Below are 19,355 nucleotides of genomic sequence, written 5' to 3' on the forward strand. Positions count from 1 at the left end.
AGATCTCTATCCCAGAGGGGTCTTCCTTAGATACACTGCAATTGCACAACTGTTTTGCTGATCCTACAACCTATTCCCCTCCACTAAGGTCCAATTTCAATCTCACATCAGAATACGAGGCAGTATTACGTTCTTGAAGGCTACTGTCAATCCAGCACAAGCTCTTGCATCTACCCTATCTACCATAAAACTACCGAATACAAGGCCTGTAATGGATTAACTTATCTTATCTCAGAAAGGTTCATCATCAGGTTGGCCTTTGGGTGATAATTTTTTTTTTTTAACACAGCAACTTATAAAAGTATCTCGTAAAGTACACAGGGCTTACAAACTGTATCAATAGGAAAGTTCCCACACCAGTGAATAACAGACCTTTTGAAATACCAAAATAAGGAATTATGATCTATCTCACATAAGGGCACATATTCCCTTACTTCTATTGGAAATCTTCCAATATTTCAAGAATCTGGTATTTTCATCAGTATGGATACCCCTTCCATTCAACCCTTCTTTCTTATTTAATAAATGGTTTTTGAGAGATGCTAAAGCTGAAAACACTCCTCAATGCAATAAAAGTTGAATACTCTATCTGCCCCACTTTTCCCCACTCACACAGCCACTACCCCGATTCAGGCTCTCGTTACTTCTCGCCTGAACTGTTACAATAGCCTCCTAATTTGTCTCTTTACCTAAAGTCTCCCCTCTCCCCAATTCTCTACAGTCACTGAAATGATCACCCCCTCCGCCAACCCCTCCATTCAATAAACTACAATGGCTCCCTATTACCTTGCCGAACTACTGTAAATACCTTTGTTTCACCTTTAAAGTTCTTTACAACCTGGCCCCAACCTGAGGGATCTAGAGACATTGCACACCTTGTGCTACATGGAATGTGACCCTGCAGATGAAGAAGAGAGACTTACTCTTTTCTCTCCCCTCTATCCCATCATCTATACAATCTTTGAAAGGAAGCTACTCAACCAAGTGAAGGTATTGCAGAAATACACTGTAGTCAGACACCAATACACAAAGATAGTCACCTGAGGTAGGAGAAGGCTTCAAGGAAAACGACCTTTGGAAGAAGATAAGAGACGACTTACGAGTAACCCTGGCTGCATGAGAACTTCATGAGGAAAGAAAAGACTTCTAGGCCCCGAATTTCTGTCTCTTCTATGCCATCTTAGTAAATGAGAGCCAGCATCAAAAACAGTAAGATTTGGCTTCAAGTCTTCCCTCTAACATGTACTGACTGTGTTACCCTGGGCTTGCCACCTAATCTCTCAGTGCTCTAGGCAACTCTGTATTATAAATTGCAGAGAAGGTGCTAACCTCCACTGAAAGAAGGAATGACTCACCTAGGAATTTCCTATACCAAAGAAACTACAGATCTAGTTAGTTCCTACCTCAATCTTAGTAAATACTTTTGCTAAGAACTAATCATGTCTACTGCCTGATTGGTCATGGGAAACACACTCTTGGCGACTTCAAGCTACAGTTATAGAAATATAGTTTCACAGGGTTATTTATCCCTAGAACTGGAAGAAGCAGCCTCCCTCTGGAGACCCAATGCACAAGTCTGAGTGCAAAATGGAGGGCCTGACTGCCCAGGGGAGGGGATGCTATACTTCTCAAGATACTTTGTTTATACCTATATTTGTACATTTTCTCTTCCCCACTAAAAAGCACATTTTTTGACATAAGGGACTACTTCATTTCTGTCTTTCTATCTACAGTGGCTAGCACAGAGTGCTTTGAAGAAATGCTTGACTAATTGATTGGCTGAATATAGATGAGCACCTTTGAATTTAGTTAAGCTGATTCCTTAGTCCATTTTGCACTCAGACTTGTGCATTGGGTCTCCAGAGGGAGAAAGATCATTCTTGAACACCTTTCCCAGTCCTTCTTAATCTTAGTGCCTTCCCTTTTAAACAGTTTATCCTGTACATATCTTGTTTGTACATAGTTGTTTGTGGGTTGTCTCTCTACTAGACTGTGAGCTTCTTGAGAGCCAGGAACTTTTTTTTGCCCTTTATATATGTACATATATCTAGTGCTTTATCCATGTTTGGCACATAGTAGGTTAATGAATGCTAGTTGATTAACTCACTAAACATTCCATTTAGTATGACAAAATGAACATTTTCCTAGAAAAGAGGCAAATATTTATCACCAGGTCCAGACTGGGATGCTTTCCAGCTTACGCTCTTTTGATATCATAGCCTTTAAGCAACCAGGGTGACCTCCATGCCAGGACTGGAGAAGGATATTAGCAGAGAGTCTTTGAAGAGTGAACCCAAATGTCAATTACTCCAACTCCTCTGATATAACAAAGACATGGGATCTTTCAGGACAGCTGGGTGGCAAAGTGGATAGAGCTGTGGCCTTGGAGTCAGGAGGACCTGAGCTTAAATCCTGCCTCTGACACTTACTAACTGTGTGACCCTGGGCAAGTCACTTAACTCGTATTGCCTCACCACAAGGCAAAAAAAAAAAAAAAAAGAATGATCTTTCCCTTCCCCTCCCTTGAATAGTAGCTATACCAATGAATACGGAATGCAGTTTAGGTACAGGCAAAACGATTAACTATAGCTCTCCCATAATCTCACAGTTTAGAAACCTCTAGATTTTTCTTACTACCATGATTAAGTATTTCTCATGAGGCACCATTTCTGTGACTACAGAAAGTCAATCCCAGCTCATTCATTCACATAATTGTAATGAAACAAAATTCGTGGCCAGAAACTTTTATTTTAAGAAACAATACGTGCAATTAGCTCAGATACACTTATGAGAATACAAACTCATTACTTTAATCCCTTATGAGAGCAAATTGGGTTTATTCTGTTCCCTGGTTATATTCTTAACTCTATCTGGTTATCTCAGACATGCTGATAAGTGAACAACAGATGACCCCACCACCACTACTGAAACAATTACTCAAAAATCCAGCCCAAATGACACTTAGTAACAGCATCATAGGAAAAGACACAAGTTCGGAGGTTTTTCTGGTATGTGGTTTGGTTTTTTTTCACTTTAAAAACATTAGTTTTTCTCCTGTTATGTTTGAGGAGAAAATAGAAGGCAGTATCTGATAGAGATCAGAAAGCCTAGCACAGCAATTTAAGGGGGCTCTGCAAAGTTTTACAGCAGCCAGTTTTTAACTAATAGCTCACTCAGGCTAAGATGTGAGGGAAATCTTGGCTTTAATACCAACATTCCACTTTCACAAGAAATCCACACCATCTAGGTGTCCGGTAGATAGGGCTCAGGACTAGAGAAACAATCCACTGAAATGTCTGGTGTGCTAAACGGAGAGTGTAACATGGACATGTATGACTAGGAGAGGTAGGGGGCAGCCATGTAGCAAAAAGGAGAAATAACATGCAGACAATTCTGAAAGAATAAGAGGAAGGGTCCCAGCACATTGGGTTAAGTCCTCTGTGAAAAATTACGTCAAAGGGTTTCCACACCAATGATATCACATTCCCTTTGACAAAGGGAAGGGTAGGGAAAGGATTAAGCACTGATATAGTGCTTCCTACATAGATGCCAGGCATTGTGCTAGATGCTTTTACAAATATTATCTTATTTGATCCCCACAAAAACCCCTAAGGAGCAGGTGCTGTTATTGTCTCCATTTTATAGTACCTCAGGAAACTGAAGCTAACAGACATTCAGTGACTCACCCAGGGTCATAGAGCTAGTAAGGGTCTGAGGCCATATTGGAATTCAGGTCTTTCAGTGTTCCAAACCCTGAACTCTATCTACCATACCACCAGCTTTCTCTGTACCAAAGATGGAAGAATTTTTGCATGCCCCAAGTAACACACACACACACACACACACATACACACACACACACACACACACACACACACACACACACACACACACACACACTTCAGTATTGGAAAAAATATTTTAAGCAATTTAAGAAGAACCATGAAGGGCTTTGGAGCATTGTACAAAACAAACGAAAAATCTTACAAAAACAAAGTAGCCTTCTTTCCCATGGCTGGTAAGATAAATAAGCCAATGGATTCTTTTCTTCTCAATTTGTCCCAAGGAAAAGAGTAAATCAGACAATAAGTAACTGGTCAAGCGGCCAACAGGTGCCTTGATTACACTGCCATGAAGAACCCAAAGCCCTTGTTTGCACTGTAATGGGGCAGCAGTTTGCAAGGTACAAGTAAGCAGCACCCAAGAAAATATGCGTGTGGCTCAGTTTAAGAGTTTCCGCCACATCAGCAAGGCGAACATCACATGCTTTCAATTTTTTTTTTTAACCCCAGACAAAAGGCAGGCCTGGGTGACGTAACAGGAAACAGCTGTAACCAGACCCGAGGCAAATTTATGATACAGTTTCTTCTGTAACAGTTACATCTTTTGTCTCAGTTAAGGCCCAAAAAAAAAAAAAAAAAAAGAAAGAAAGAAAGAAAAAGGTTAAGTGCCCACTTCACAACAAATAATAGTGGTGCATGGCCTCAGATTAAACAGAACCAATCGCTTATTTAGTTGGGGGGCCCATCTACCTTCTGGAAATAGAAAATCTGTTAACCTCAGATGATCCCAGCTTCTTCATCTGTTATAAGGTTACTAGAGTTCATCTCTACAATAACTTGCCTGACAGAACTAGGGCACGTGAGTTTTTTGTGTTACCCCATCAAACCAAAATTTTCTTCCTGAGAAGATTAGGACTAACAGGATGGTCCCCTGGAAGGAATGTTGGTTTGTAATCACAGTACCTCTGTCTGAATTCCAGCCACGCAAGTTACTTAAACTCTATGGGCCTCTGTTTCCTTGCCTGGAAAATGAGGGGCTTGAATAACCTCTCAGGTCCCTTACGGATTTAAAGTTAATGAATGATGTAATTATACATACATATATTATTGTATTATATGTATATCCCTATGGACTTTAAGTTTCTGAGGGTAGGGACTTCTGTTTTTCTACACATACATCTTAGGCATTTTTAAAATGTTTGCTGACTTCAATGAGATTATTGTACAAAAGAACAAGTCTTACTTTGAAGGTAATCACTTTTTAAAACATTTAATGGCACAGATGGGTTTGTTGGGCTTGGCTAATACAGCATGATGAAAAGCCTATACAAGTTAAAAAAGTAAAACAAATGAAGAACACATTTGGCTCACATTTATTTAGTGTTTTAAAATTCACAAAGTATTTTACATACGTTATTTGATTTGAGCTTCGTAACAGCCCTGTGATGTAGGGGCTATTACTATCTCCATTTTACAGATGACAAAACTGAGGTTCAAAGAGCCCCAAACCACTTAGCTACTCAATATTTGAGGTAGAATTGTTACTCAGGTCTTTCTGAATTCAGGGCTAGATGTCTATTCGCTAAATCGTATTACCTCTCTGTAAGCAATAGAAAAAAAAAAAACATTACTAAGACCAATAAGGGGAAAATATGATCTCATGGTCTTTACTCACCTAACTGTACAGAAAGACAAAGGCGGAGTTATGGTAGAAATGAAAATTGTTACTGTCATGGGCTTATGTGATTTTTTTTTTGAGGCAATCTGGGTTAAGTGACTTGCCCAGGGTCACACAGCTAAGTCTATTTGAGGTCTATTTGAACTCGGGTTATCCAGACTTCAAGGTTGGTGTTCTATCCATTGTGCCACCTAGCTGCCCTGTCTTGTATGACTTTAACATGATACAGGATGTCCCAAAAGTCTTAGTGCAGTTTTGTGTTTTTACTAGCTTAAAACTACATTGAGACTTTTGGGATACCCTGCATAACATAAGCATGTGTAACTGTCATTTTGTGTGGATAAGGAAAAACAAATAAATGCAGACTTCTATTAAATGATACAAGAACCAGAGGAAAGCCATCCGCACTAGCTGGGGAGATCCTCCATATTGGGGCTTTTTAACCTAGGATGGGTAAACTTAAGAGTGTTTTTTTTGTTGTTTAATTATTTTGATCACTGCAATTTAATATAATTAGTTTCTCTTTTTTATTCCTATATATTTTATCTTATGCACTTAAAATCACTATTCTAAGAAGGGAAACATAGGCTTAACTAAACTGCCAAAGACATCTGTGAGACATACAAAAAAAAAGAAAAAAGAAAAAAAGATCAAGAACCCTCTACCCCATGGAATGTTTATGGAAAGACAAACAAGAATGTTGGTACAGGATGAGAAGTTACGGAGGGGCTGTGATCCACACCAACAGGAAAGAGATCCCACCTAATAAGAAATTACTTAGGGATATGTTGAAGTAGAACCACAGTCTTCTCTCTTAGATCAATTACACCCTGGGACCTCATGGTACCCACCCTCTTCTGAGTTTTACCCATAAGGCTATAATATTCAGGTGCAGTACTGCCTAGAGGCAGGGGATGGATGGGTAGATAATGTTATATGACTCCAAGTCGAGGATTTGCCTAAGGCTCTGCCATGTTAAGAAAATAAACGCCTTGGCTCTGATGAGAAGATGCCACATAAAATAAAGACATCATATTAATAGAGTGACTGGAGTAGCCAGATATCCAGATGGAGAAAGGTCTGGATTTGAGGTCCACACATTATTCCCCCAGGCCAGGAAATTGATATTTTGTTTAAACAGATTTTCTACCATTAATGAATAAATACAGACAGAGCATAGACTAAGGAGACAGCCAAATTCAGCACATCAGAAGAAAAATTCTCCCTGAAAACCGGAATTTGAAGTAAAAAAGATCATAATAACAATAATAATAGGGCCACCTAGCGCTTACAAATTCTTTTGTCTGAATGCAATGAACACTGGCTAGCCAAACCAAACTCAGATTTCAAAAGCATAATGGACAGTTTTGCTTCCTAGGGCTCCAGCCGAAGCAACTTACCTCTTTGGCCAGCTTTCCAAGACTCTCTAGCATAATTTTCATTGTTTCAACCAGCTCCTGGTTTGGCAGGATAGAATGGGAGTGTATTCCTTTCTGGAATGAAAAAAAAATGGTTCTGAACTCAAATGTAAATCTAAGTCACTAAAAGAAACAAACAAGTTAATTCAAACCATTCACAATCTTTAACTGAAAACACACATACAGCACCTCAAACCTATCCTCCCCGAAAAAACACACCACCACAATTATTCTGAACACTTTTTTTTCAGTTAAAGTTTACCAACACTTTTATTAATGGTTTTTTAAAAATAATTTGGAATGGTAGAAATGTAAAACATACATATCTGGTACCTGACCATTGATGACTTGGTGTGTGTGTGCAAGTTAGGAGAAAATCTGAGGCTAGAATTTGAAATTTAAAAGAAAATAAAAAATTTGAAATAGGTCCAGCTACCACAACCTCTAACCACAAGCTCCTAACTGACCATGCTTCCTCTTGGGGAACAAGAAAAGACAATGAGAACTGGAAGAACAAAGAGAACTGTGCCTATGCACAGGTCACTCTAGAACCACCTATCTTCATTTACTTGAAAATTGGGACAAGAATTAAAGCTGACCACCCCATACGACTACCCCCAACAGTAATACTTCTATTGTAGTTGAAAGAGGATTGGATTTGGACTCATAAAATCTAAATTCAAATGTCACCTCTGCTATTTACCCACATATGTGGCCCTAGGCAAATAAATTACTTGCCTTCATTGGGACTCAGTTTCCTAAAGAGTAAAATAGAAAAGTAGGATTAGATGACCTTCCAAGGTCTCTTCCAGTCTTAAAACTGAGATTCTATTTCATTTGATTCTAGCCACTACCAACACTACAAAAATGAGGAAAAGTTTGGAATAAAAAATACGTATTTGTTTGATCTCCTTTGATTTATTGACACCACTGAAATCTAGCAAAAGCTAAGCTACTTTGATACATATCCTGTGTTAAAAAAGACTAGAAGCAATCTGGGTATGTATTCTATGTCAAAAAGACCAGTTCCAGAATTCTGAGTGAGGAATTACTTTTAAAATAAATCTTTAATGAGTCTAGGCAACTGATATGAATCAATGTGTTTACTTTCATAAACAATGGGTTTTGAATTTCCTTCCTTTCAAAAATAAATAGTCTGACTACAGAACAAGTTAGCAAAATAAATGCTAAAGAAAAACCGTGAAGGTTAAGTGGCCTCTCTTAAGAAAACACAGTGATTTCCGTGCCTAACAATTTGAACTACATTTCTCATTGACAAACTAGTTCAATCCAATAATCTCCTAAAATGGCATCCTCAGGGCTGAGCTCATCTATTACCATAAGTATTTCCAGATGTCTACTTTTCTTGAACCATGATATAATAACAATAGCTCACATTTATGTAGTGTTTTACAGCTGGCAAATTATTTTCTATTTGGAACCATCCTGTGAGGTATGAAGTACAAATATTATTATCCCCATTTTACAGATAAGCAAAATGAGGTCCAAAAAGAGTAAGGCACTTTCCCAAAGTCCCACTGCCAATAAGTCATAGTATCAGGGCTTGAACCCAGATCTTTGTACTCTTAAGTCTTTCTATGATACCTACTCCCTTCTCAGATTTCTTTCCTTTACAAAGTCTGAATGGAAAATAAGTTTAGGATCCTTTTTTCTACTTTATCCCTCTATGGGACTTATATATCCCTTAATCCTATACCTCTATACTTACCAGACTGTGTTAATGCACATATTACGCCTTCAAATGCCTTTTTTTTTTTTTTTTTTTTTGCGTTATGCATTTGTATGGCCAGGGCCCATTGCATTCAGGCAAAAGAATCTGTAAGCACTAGGTGGCCCTATTATTATTGTTATTATGATCTTTTTTACTTCAAATGCCGGTTTTCAGGGAGAACTTCATGATTGAGTAGTGGCTTTCTGGTAATGAGCCATATAGCCATATTTAGCCTATGTATTTTGTTTGAGGACCAGTGAAGCTATCGCTGAGCCTGTACGTAACTCCATTGCAATAGCCACCTTGTTAGTCCTTGCACACATCACTCCACCTCCCAACTCTGAGAACTTTCATCGGCAATCCATCCCCCATGACTGGAACTCCCTCTCTTCCCCTCATCTCCACTTTCTGACTTTCCTGGACTCCTTTAAGTCTCAGTCAAAGTCCCACCTTCTTTCAACAAACAGCTTTTTCCTATCTCTTTTAGTACTAGTATGTTCTCTCTGTTGAGTATCTCCAATTCATCCTGTCCACATCTTCTTGTATGCACACAGTTGTTTTCACATTGTCTTCCATATTAGACTGTGAGCTTCTTGAGGTTCGGGACTATCTTTTCCCTTTCTTTGGATCCCCAGCACTTAACATAGTGCCTGGCACATAGAAGGTGTTTGATATATGCCTGATGACAGACTGACAATAATACATGATGAAAAAAACAAAAATATACCTGAAAAAATACATAATGGCAAAAACTATTATGTCTCAATAACTTTTAAAAATCAACTTGTGCTTTACTAATCATACTGGTATTTCCATATGTTTAAAATATAGTATAGATGAGAGATATGTTCACACTGCATATTTTGTTCTACTTAACTGAACCTTCACTTGAGGTTGGAATGGAATTGGGGTTCCTTTTTAATATCTCAATAGCCCCTAGAAGGTCCCTCAAACTACTGGCTCTAAGCAATTTTTTCCAAGAAATATATTCTAAGATTTCTCACTTAATATGTCCAATTTAGATTCATCTTCATCTCCATGTTCCTCACAACAGCCTGGTGAGGTTTATAACTGTAATCCTCATTTACAGATAAGGAAATTGAGGCTCCACTAATAAAGATCAGAGCTAAGAGTCTAATCCAGGTCTCCAGACTCCAAAACTCAGTAGTCCCTTTCTCTGTAACACTCTGCCTCTAGGACGGAGTCCCTAACAGGCATTTTAAAAGGTTACTGCTTGACATGTGAATGCTATTAATGGACTATGCATGGTATTCAAGTATTTATGATCAGGGTCTTTTGCTATGGTGATTACAACTTTGAATTTCCACATTTACATACAATAAAAATCTTTATCACTTAACAGTATACACAATGTCAAGATTCACTGAATTGCTTTTGACAGGGCGGTTATAAAAACACCAGTAAGTAATAGGGGAAAACAGTTAGCATTCATTAACTAGGTCCTATTAATAATTCTGTTGCCCAGAAATCACAATTTGTTTGAAAACATAATTTTCAGCTTTCCTAAAAGTCATCAGTAACAGTCAGTGATAGCATAACATAGTACAGGATTGGAAAGGTCCTTTAAGTTATCAAAGAAACTGAGACCCAGAGAGAAAGATTGTCAAGATCACACATCTAATTAGAGGAAAAAAAGGAACTAGAATCCAGGCCTTGGGATGTTTGTTTCCATGCAGTTTAAGTAGACTGATGTAGTATTCAGGATGACAAAAAATACTTAACATCTGATTGAGGAACCTGTGATAACCTCAATTCTTTCTTTAACTTTATTTTTGCTTATGAAATAGAAAATGGGAAATGAGCAGAGAGAGACCAAGAGAAATAACCGTAGGCAGTTTCAAAAGGTGTCTGACAACCCCAGGAAGTATCTTACGGCCTGGAGCTCAGCCAACAATGATGCCTGAGTGGCACAAGCTCACTCTTTTCTTGCTGTGGTCTCTTACTCATATTGACTTGACAAAGGCAAAATAATGCTTGCTAAATTATCTTTCCAAGTTGTACCAGTAAACAATACATACCTTGGAATTCCTGCTATTATTTTCCCAACAAAAGGCCCTTGGCCACAGCCTCTGAGAGGACGAAATCATATGGATATAGATATAGATATAGATATAGATAGGTCACCACTGACCACAGGAGGCAAAAGATTATCTCGTATGAAGTAATGAAAGCCTCCCTCTGGCTGGGGACTATACTTTCTGTGTTAAGCTAACTGGAATTCATGTATTATTCAATATAGTTCATGACAAAATGCCATTCACATTATTAGAGGAAGGAAACACAAGTACTTTTTTTATTCTCTGAAATTGCCTGCCCACTCCAGTAAAATGCATGCATCCCAACTGGGTACATTTCCTAAATATTGTGTCACACTGTTGAGACAAACTCATAAGTCTGAGCTGTACTTATGTAAAGTAACATGAGGCTGTCTGGTAGAGTAGAGTAGAAAGACCATTGGCTATGGAAACAGAGGTCCTGATTCTAGGTTCCAATCTAGATTTTGCCACTTCTCAATCATGTAATCTCCCACGTGCCACAATCTCTTTGGGCTTCAGGCCCCTCATTTACAAAACATGGGGGCTAGACTGGATGACTACTGAGGTTCCTTGTAGGTCTAAATCGATAGCCCTATGATTCTGTAGCTCCTACTTCAAATCACAAAGATAAAGGGGCTAAGTCCCACTTTTTTTTGTTATAATTTTAAAACTAGTATTTTGACTAAAAATACACTGGTAGAAAATAAAGGTGAAAATCACTCTGTGAAAGCTTTATATGTGAACATTTGCACTGGCATGATTCTTTAAAAATGCTAACATTACAATTTATTTAATTAGTGTCCTTTAGATTATGAATAGATGACCTCTACCTAACGTCCTTCCAACTCTAGGGTTCTATGTTCTGTGACTTTAGTATATAGCAAAGAAAATGAGGAGAAAGGTAAGGGAAACCTAATCCTAAAATGTTTAGGCCACCCCTGCCTAATGAATTGTAATTAACAAAGATGCATTATCTCAGGAACTATAATGAAAGACATGGAAAAAATGATCTGATTTACAAAAATCTGTATGATTTCACGAGTACAACTACTAGATTCAATCAAATAACAGATGTGTACATATCCTTGTAAGCAGTTTCAAAAGATGTTGTATTGAGTTATATTTCTAATTTAAGGAATGGTTAATGACCTTCCACATGTGTGCTTTAAAATGTGTGAATCAGAACACTCAAACTTCCCCCGATGCTTTTTTCCTACTTAGAATTCTTTTATCTTTATAATAATTGACTCATATCTCCATTTGATTCTGCTTATGCAGGAAAAGCCTGAATTTGAGCTAAAAGATTAACCTGGTCAGAGCTAAGTCCATATCATAGGAAGCGACCCACATGACTGATGTAAAGCAGGCAACAGCTTGAAGACAGGCATTTTCACAGCCTAAAAATTTGTAAGTTACATAATGATAGTGTCTGCACTAACAAAATCACTGATTTTTTTAAATTATTTCTGTGGCAATGACAGGTTTCCTTTAAGAGAAGTTTTTTATCTCACCAAAAACCCTTTAGTGGAACAGGGAATCAAAATCAGAATATTCTTTGAAGATGTCAAATAAAATTCATTTTTCAATTAAACAGTTTGTAAGTCTTTAAATGTTCTTGGATATTTAGGCATTTCAAATCACATTTGTGTTTCTAATACATTTCTGAATTGGTGTAGCGATAATATCTATGACTGCTGTCCAAGGACCAGCCTAGCTAAGTTTGGAGATAGATACCCAATACCAGGTTGGCCAGGGGATTTGTTTGGCCACAGCAACTTTGCCATCTACATAGAAGGGTAGCTATTTGCACTGGTGCATGCAGATGTATGGAGGAAAACACCCACACTAACAAAACCTTGGATCCTGGAAGTATTGCAGCATGTTTCTCTATGTTTAATTGTCTTTCTCTTTTTCCAAATAATTCTGTACTAAGAATCTGGACCAAAAGCTCACCTGCCTTTTGGAAATTATAGTATTTTAAAGAGAATGAATAGATGATATAATTTATAAAATACAAATGTTTAAAATGTTACTATTGATAATCTGCTAATTGGACTTGCTATTTCTAATCTGTCTTTCAATCCATATTTCACACCACGGCCAAATTAATCTCCCTTAGGCACTGTTCTGATGAAAATTCACACTCTCCCAAAGATTATTAAGTGTTTACTAATGTGAAGCACTATGCTAAGATATAAAGACAGGGACAGCACAACCCTTGCTCTCAAGAGTTTATTAATCTAATCTAATAATAAGCACACACAAAATTTTGATACAAAAGAAAAGGAGATAAATAAAAATAAATCCATGTAAAATGCCAAGAGAAATCTAAAGAAGGAGAGAGATTACTTTCATCTGAGGCCGAGAGAAGGCATCGTGGAAGAGGTGGCATCTAAGTTGACCCTGGAAAGAAAGGAGGGATACCAACAGATGGAGATTTCAAGGGAAGAGAAAGAGTACGTTTCTTGCATGTAGTATAATTTGAGCAAAAGAAAAAATGGGAAAGGGCAAGGCAAGAGGACAAAAAACAGTTGAGTTTGCCTAGAATGTACACTGTGTAAAGAGGAGCAGTATGAGATAAACCTAGACCAGTAGGATAAAGCCACACTGTAGAGATACTGAATGCCATACATCATAAATATAAATATATTTTATTTGGAAGACAATGGGGAGTCAGTGAAAGTTTTAGAGCAGAAGAAAGTTATGAAAATAGTGTTACATTAAGAAAATTACTAGGGCAACTGAGGGAAGATAGAAGAAAAAGGGATAGGATAGTAGCAGAAAAAATGGTTATGAGCCTCTTAGGATAAGACTTTGTTTCATTTTTGTCTTTGTATCTATGGCACATAGTATGTGCCTAATAAATGCTTGTTGGATGACTGCATGATAAATAAGAAGAGATGATGGCAGGAATCAGAATGGATGCCACAGATGCTAAGAGGAGCTGGAAGAAAGAAGTGTAGGAAAGGCAGGAGAGACAAGACTTGATAATTACATGAATGTGTAGAGTGAAGGGAAGGAAAAAAAATCCAGATTAGGAGTCCGTGTGACTGGGATAGTGCAGGGTCCATTAAGGAAGGTTAGGAGTGCTGAGGTTTATGGTGGAATATGGTAAGTCTAGTTCTAGACATACTGAGTTTGAGGTGCTAGAGGAAACATCTGGCAGGCAGCTGGAGAGATCGAGGGCAGTAGGAAATAGAAATAGAAGCATAGGAGCTGTTTACATAACTGAAGCCACCAAAAGAGAGAACATAAAGGAATGAGAAGAGGACCTAAAAAAGAAACTTGAGTCTGGTCATGTCATCCTCCACTGAAAGATGTTTATTGCCTACTCTTTGGGCTGGTACAAGACCCTAGACAGTCTGGCATCACTATCAGTTTCCATCTTTACCTCACCCTCCTCCACCCACTGCCTCCTGCTATGTACTCTACACTCCTGCTAAACTGGACAGCTTGCCATCTCCTACAGCTGTCTTACCTTCTCCCTCCTCTGTACTCACTCACACCATTCTCTACAACCAGAATGCTCTCCTCCTTTCTAGCCACAGAAATCCTATTCAGCCTTTGGGCCCAATTCAAATGTCCCTTCCTCCATGAAACTTTACCTATCAGCCCTCACTCCCACCTCCACCTCTGATCAAAAACTTACTTTTCCTTCAGCTGTATGAATTTTCCAGGGGAAAAGCACAGTTTTTGTTCAGTTACAATCTTTCCCTTTTAAGCCACCCAAGAGAGATGATACTACAAATGCATACTTGTGCATGAACCATCACAGACTAGAGCCCTCACAGTGAAATGGCAAGACCATTGAATCTCTGGTCAAAGGACCATGGTTTGACTCCTTGCCCTCCTACTCAATAGCCATAGGATCACGGACAAGTCACGTCCTTTATCTGAACTCAGTTTCCTTGGCCATGAAATGTGGGGGTTGGCCTAGTTAAGCTGTAAGACCCCTTCTTGTTCTATCTAATATCTATCACTTACCCCTCCTGTAAGTGGCTCCATTTCATAAGTGCATGTCCAAGGGAAAACATCCAGCTCTTAAAAACCATTAGCCAGGGGTACCGAGTCTGATATTCAGTTTTATTTATAGTCTAAGTCAACACTGAGCGGGAAAGATACTATTAAATGTTCTCAGAACTGTTATTTCTATTATCTCTTTGGCTATTTTCTATTTCTGTCTATGTGTAACCCATCTGGGAGGTTAATGGCCTTTGATGACCCTCAGAGTATTCTGCCAACAGATCCTTTGTCTAAAGGACCTGAGGTCCTCAGTCCTCGTCTGAAGGAATGTGCTGCCCTCATCGATAAGCCACATTTGAACAGAACTCTTTGTGCAACAGAAACAGAACATTCCCTTTTATGCTGATGATATTATAGGTCAAGACTGAATAATCATGTGACACAGTTTCAGGTGGGTGGTTCCCGACATGGGAATTAAATCTGTTGGATTTTATGTATTTCATATTCATTTTATGTGTTTCATATTCAAACTAAATAGTATGTAAGGAAGTAAGCTTCACGACCTAACTAGAAAAGTTCCAAGTTCAACTTTTCAGGGGGTTCCCAAGTTCAAAACCTTGACCTTGAAGATGGCACTCAACTTCGCACAATTCCATCATGAACCAGAAGACTGATAATGGACCGACTTCACTAAAACAGGAGCTTCAGTCAAGGAATTTGTCGCTTGCTTTTTGCACACCATCAAAAAGTCTCAGGGGCATTGTTTCAAGTATTGAAAGGATAATATGAACACAGACTAACATTATTGAGATGGTAGAGGAGTGAGGCAGAGAAAAAGAAAACAGAGCCAGATGGAATACTTTAGATATGTTGAACCACTACATCAAATGGCAGGCATAGCAAACATCCAAGGAACTCTGGCAAGGTTAGCCTGTGTTTGAATTTGTCCCAAGTGGGCCATGAAACAAAATGTCATTAGCCAGGATTTGTGGGTATCTTATTATCTGTCCATTCCTTTACATCCTATGGCCATTATTTTTTAAATGCTGCTATTAGTACTAATTATAATTATGATTTTTCTCTCATGACTGGACACATAAGTAAAGGTAATGTGACTGGACACATAAGTAAAGGTAATGTGATGCAATGGAGAAAATGGTGGGCTTGGAGTCAGACAGCCTCATCTGTCTTACTAGCTATGTAATCCTGGGTAAGTCACTTAACCTCTAGGTGACCCAGGCAAATCTGTAGAGCTCACATACCAAGTTGGATGATTTGATGGACCAAGTTCACATAGCAGGAGTTTCCTAGAGCTGCTAGATATTTGTGTAATTGAGCATACTAATCCCAGGCAAGGTGTCCATTAAATCATCTGACTTTGTACATGAGCTCTACAGATATGCCCGAGGTACTGGAGGTTAAATGACTTGCCCAGGGTCACACAATCAAAAAACCTTATTTTGCTTAAATTATTTTGTTAAATTAAGTTGTTCAAGTAAAAAAATAAATATACAGAATACATAACAGAAACCAATTAACATACTCAGAAGATGCTAGGCTTACAGTCAGCTTAAGAGTTGGAAAGGACCTTAGAGGTCATCCCATCTGCAAAGTTTTAGAATAAAGTGAATATTCAAACACACAGGATGAGTCACCAGGCAAGGGGAGCGATTTGGGTACCAAGATAAAACAGCACGTCTGGGGGGTCCACACAGGGTCTTGGCCATGCCTATCAAAGAAATCCCTTTCCAAGTCATCTGTATTCTAAGACCATTGTGTAGGCTCCCCAGCCCAACTGCCCAAATATTTGTCATCAGGAGAAAAAGTCTGTGCTGCCAGCAAATATTTCTCAGAACAGAAGTGAAGTGATAGTTGGCATTTTCAGAAGTTCGAGGGCAACCAAGGGTTGGCAGGACACTGCTGCCCACTGGGAAAAGGGGGAAAGGGGGGAGGCAAGAAAGAACCCTTGACCGAAATATGTAAAAATATAATAAGCATAACAAAGTGAAAACTTCCCAACAACATCTTCCCTGAGACTAGGCTTGCTTCTGGGAAGCAGCGGACTCTGGCAGAGACAAACACCTAACTCCCTCCTCATGTCCTTCATGTGGAGGCAGCTACTGTCATTTGGTCACTGATCACGTTGTGGTTCTGGGAGCAGTTAATTACCCTTTTCCATCATGTGTCACACCTGCCTATCATTAGCAGGGTTGGAATTTTAACCAAGGAGCTAGGAAAACTTTGCTAAATATTAAAGAAAACGTCATTATTCCTAGGGAGGGGGCACACGCACTTCTTTTCTGAACACCTATCTTTGTCCAGGAAATAGGGGCCACAATTCAAAATACTTTGTAGTAATTTCACCCATTTGTGGTCTTAAAATTATCTTGCATAATAAATAATTTAAAAAGCACTTACATATTGCTTTAAGGTTTGCAAAGGGCTTGACAAACACTGTCTCATTTGATCCTCAAAATAATCCTGTAAGATAGATGCTATTGTTATACCCATTTTACAGATGAGGAAACTGAGGCTGAGGGAGGTTACGTGATTTGCCCGGAGTCATACAACTGCAAAATATCTGAGATAGAATCTGAATCCAGAATTTCCCGACTTCAAGATCAGCCACTACTATGCCATCTTACCTCACTGTCGGGGAGAGCAAGGAAAGTCCCTGATCATACACTAGGAATAAGCTTTAAAAATCAAAAGAGATTTTAGAACAAGAGCCCTACTTGATCTACTGTCTTTTCTGACTTCAGAACTAGAATGTACCCCTCATGGAGGAAGCTGACACTCGGAATCTGGCCCCCCCTCAGATCAACTCCAGCCAGATGCCCATCAGACAAGACTGGGGTTTGGTTCTACTTTCAGAAGAAATATGTCAAGGTTCCCAAGCTGAGGTGATTATAATAATAATCACATAAGGGGAAGGAAATAAGCATTTATATGACATCTACTTTGCGCCACGCACTGTCTTAAGAATTGTTTTTTTTTTTTACAAATATCTCATTTGACCCTCACAACACTTGTGAGGTAGGTGCTATTAAAATCCCCATTTTACAGATGAGGAAAATTAGGCAAACAAAGGTTAAGAGAGTTGCCAAGAGTCACACAGCTAATAAGAGTCTGAGGCCACATTTGAACTGGATCTTCTTGACTCCAGGACCACCGTGCCATCTGGCTGCCTCTGCATTATCTTCAGTTAGCCCTTTATGGCTACTTGAATTGTCTACCAAATTGTCTAATTTGGTCCTCATTAGCAAGGAAAAGGGGTCCAAAGAGGTAACATATTGCCCAAAGTCATTCAGGGAGAGAGGAGGGAAGTGGGGCCAGCTTGGCATCTTGTGCCCAGCGAACAGCAAAGAGTGTTTAGTGAGTGCTTGTCAAAGTAGAACAGAATGAAACAGACACTTTGCAAGGATAAAGCTGAAAGCCTTCCACAAATGCACAAAGCACCTGGAGAAGGTCAATGGGGATGGGAAACCCTGTACTTCTCAGGCCGAAACCCTAAGTGTTTCAGGCTTGCCAAGAAAGCAAGGCATCCAAAAAGTGTTCGGGAAAAGATCTCGCCACATGTTGTGAGCTTGCAACCCTGGGGAAGTCACTTCATCTGTTTGCCTCAGTTCCTTCATCTGTAAAATGGGGATAATAACAATACCTACCTCCCAGGGTTGTTGTGAGGATCAAATGAAATGATTATTGCAAAACGCTTACTGGCACAAAGCCTGGCAAATGGTAAATGCTATATAAATTGTCATCATCGTTGTTGTTATTATCATCATCATTATTATTACCCTCCAAAAGCCAAACAGTGCAAGAAAGGTTAAAGGACTTCTGATAACACTTTTTTTTATTAGTTTCCTCTAAAACAAGAGGGTCACAGATGATATCCCTCTAGAAAGAAGTATATTTCTCTGGACCACACTAAGTAATCCCCACACAGATCACTTTCCTCACTGAGCAGGACACCGGTTATAAAAAAACGAACCTTATAGCAGAAGTTAAAATTCCGCCATTAAGTAGAATCCAGAGCTTTCAACTTAACACTCACCCACTTGGGACACTGTAAGACATTACCCAAAAAAAGACCACCTCCTTCGCTTTAAACAGAACAAGGAAACAGGTGAAACATGAGGGAAGTGGCTAGACTGAAGTTTTGTTATAAGGGCATTAAAACTGAGATAGGTTACCAAAGCTGATCTCCTTTCCTGTGGTCTTTATAAACCGGGAAGATAAAAGAAGGGAGGCCGGGGGCAGCTAGGTGATGCAGTGGATAGAGTATCGGACCCTGGATTCTGGAAGACCTGAGTTCAAATCCAGCCTCAGACACATAACACTTACTAGCTGTGTGACCCTGGGCAAGTCACTTAATCCCATTGCCTAGCCAAAAAAAAAAAAAAAAAAGGTTAAAAAAAGAAAGGAGGCCAAGTCGTGGACTCAGGGACAATGACATTTCAAACTTTATGCCAGTCCTACAATGTTATAGAACAGTAAATAGTAATTCAGCCTTCACACTCATAAAATATTAGAGCCTATAGCTTCACCATCATGTTAAAAAAAAACCTTAAAATTGCATAGGGTTGGCGTGTATACCACTAGATGAGCAGCTCCATAAGAAAGAAGATCATGTCTTCCCTAGGCCAGTTATCTCCACGTGCCCCACGCCTAACACAGTGCTCTGCACACACAGTGGACATTTCACCAATGTTTCATGCATTAAAT

The 19,355-nt window shown here is 39.0% G+C and overlaps 1 protein-coding gene across 1 annotated transcript in view; it reads right to left on the reverse strand.

Annotated features, from left to right (window-relative positions):
* Positions 1-19,355, reverse strand: part of ABCA1 (ATP binding cassette subfamily A member 1) — a 161,060-nt gene that overhangs the window by 72,007 nt on the left and 69,698 nt on the right. Inside the window, exon 8 of the mRNA XM_027859777.1 lies at positions 6,861-6,953. Coding sequence (XP_027715578.1) covers positions 6,861-6,953 — 93 coding nt within the window. The remainder of the gene's footprint in view (positions 1-6,860; positions 6,954-19,355) is intronic.

The sequence above is a fragment of the Vombatus ursinus genome, unplaced genomic scaffold, assembly GCF_900497805.2.
Source record: "Vombatus ursinus unplaced genomic scaffold, bare-nosed wombat genome assembly UNPS02014171.1, whole genome shotgun sequence".
Taxonomy (NCBI): Eukaryota; Metazoa; Chordata; class Mammalia; order Diprotodontia; family Vombatidae; genus Vombatus; species Vombatus ursinus.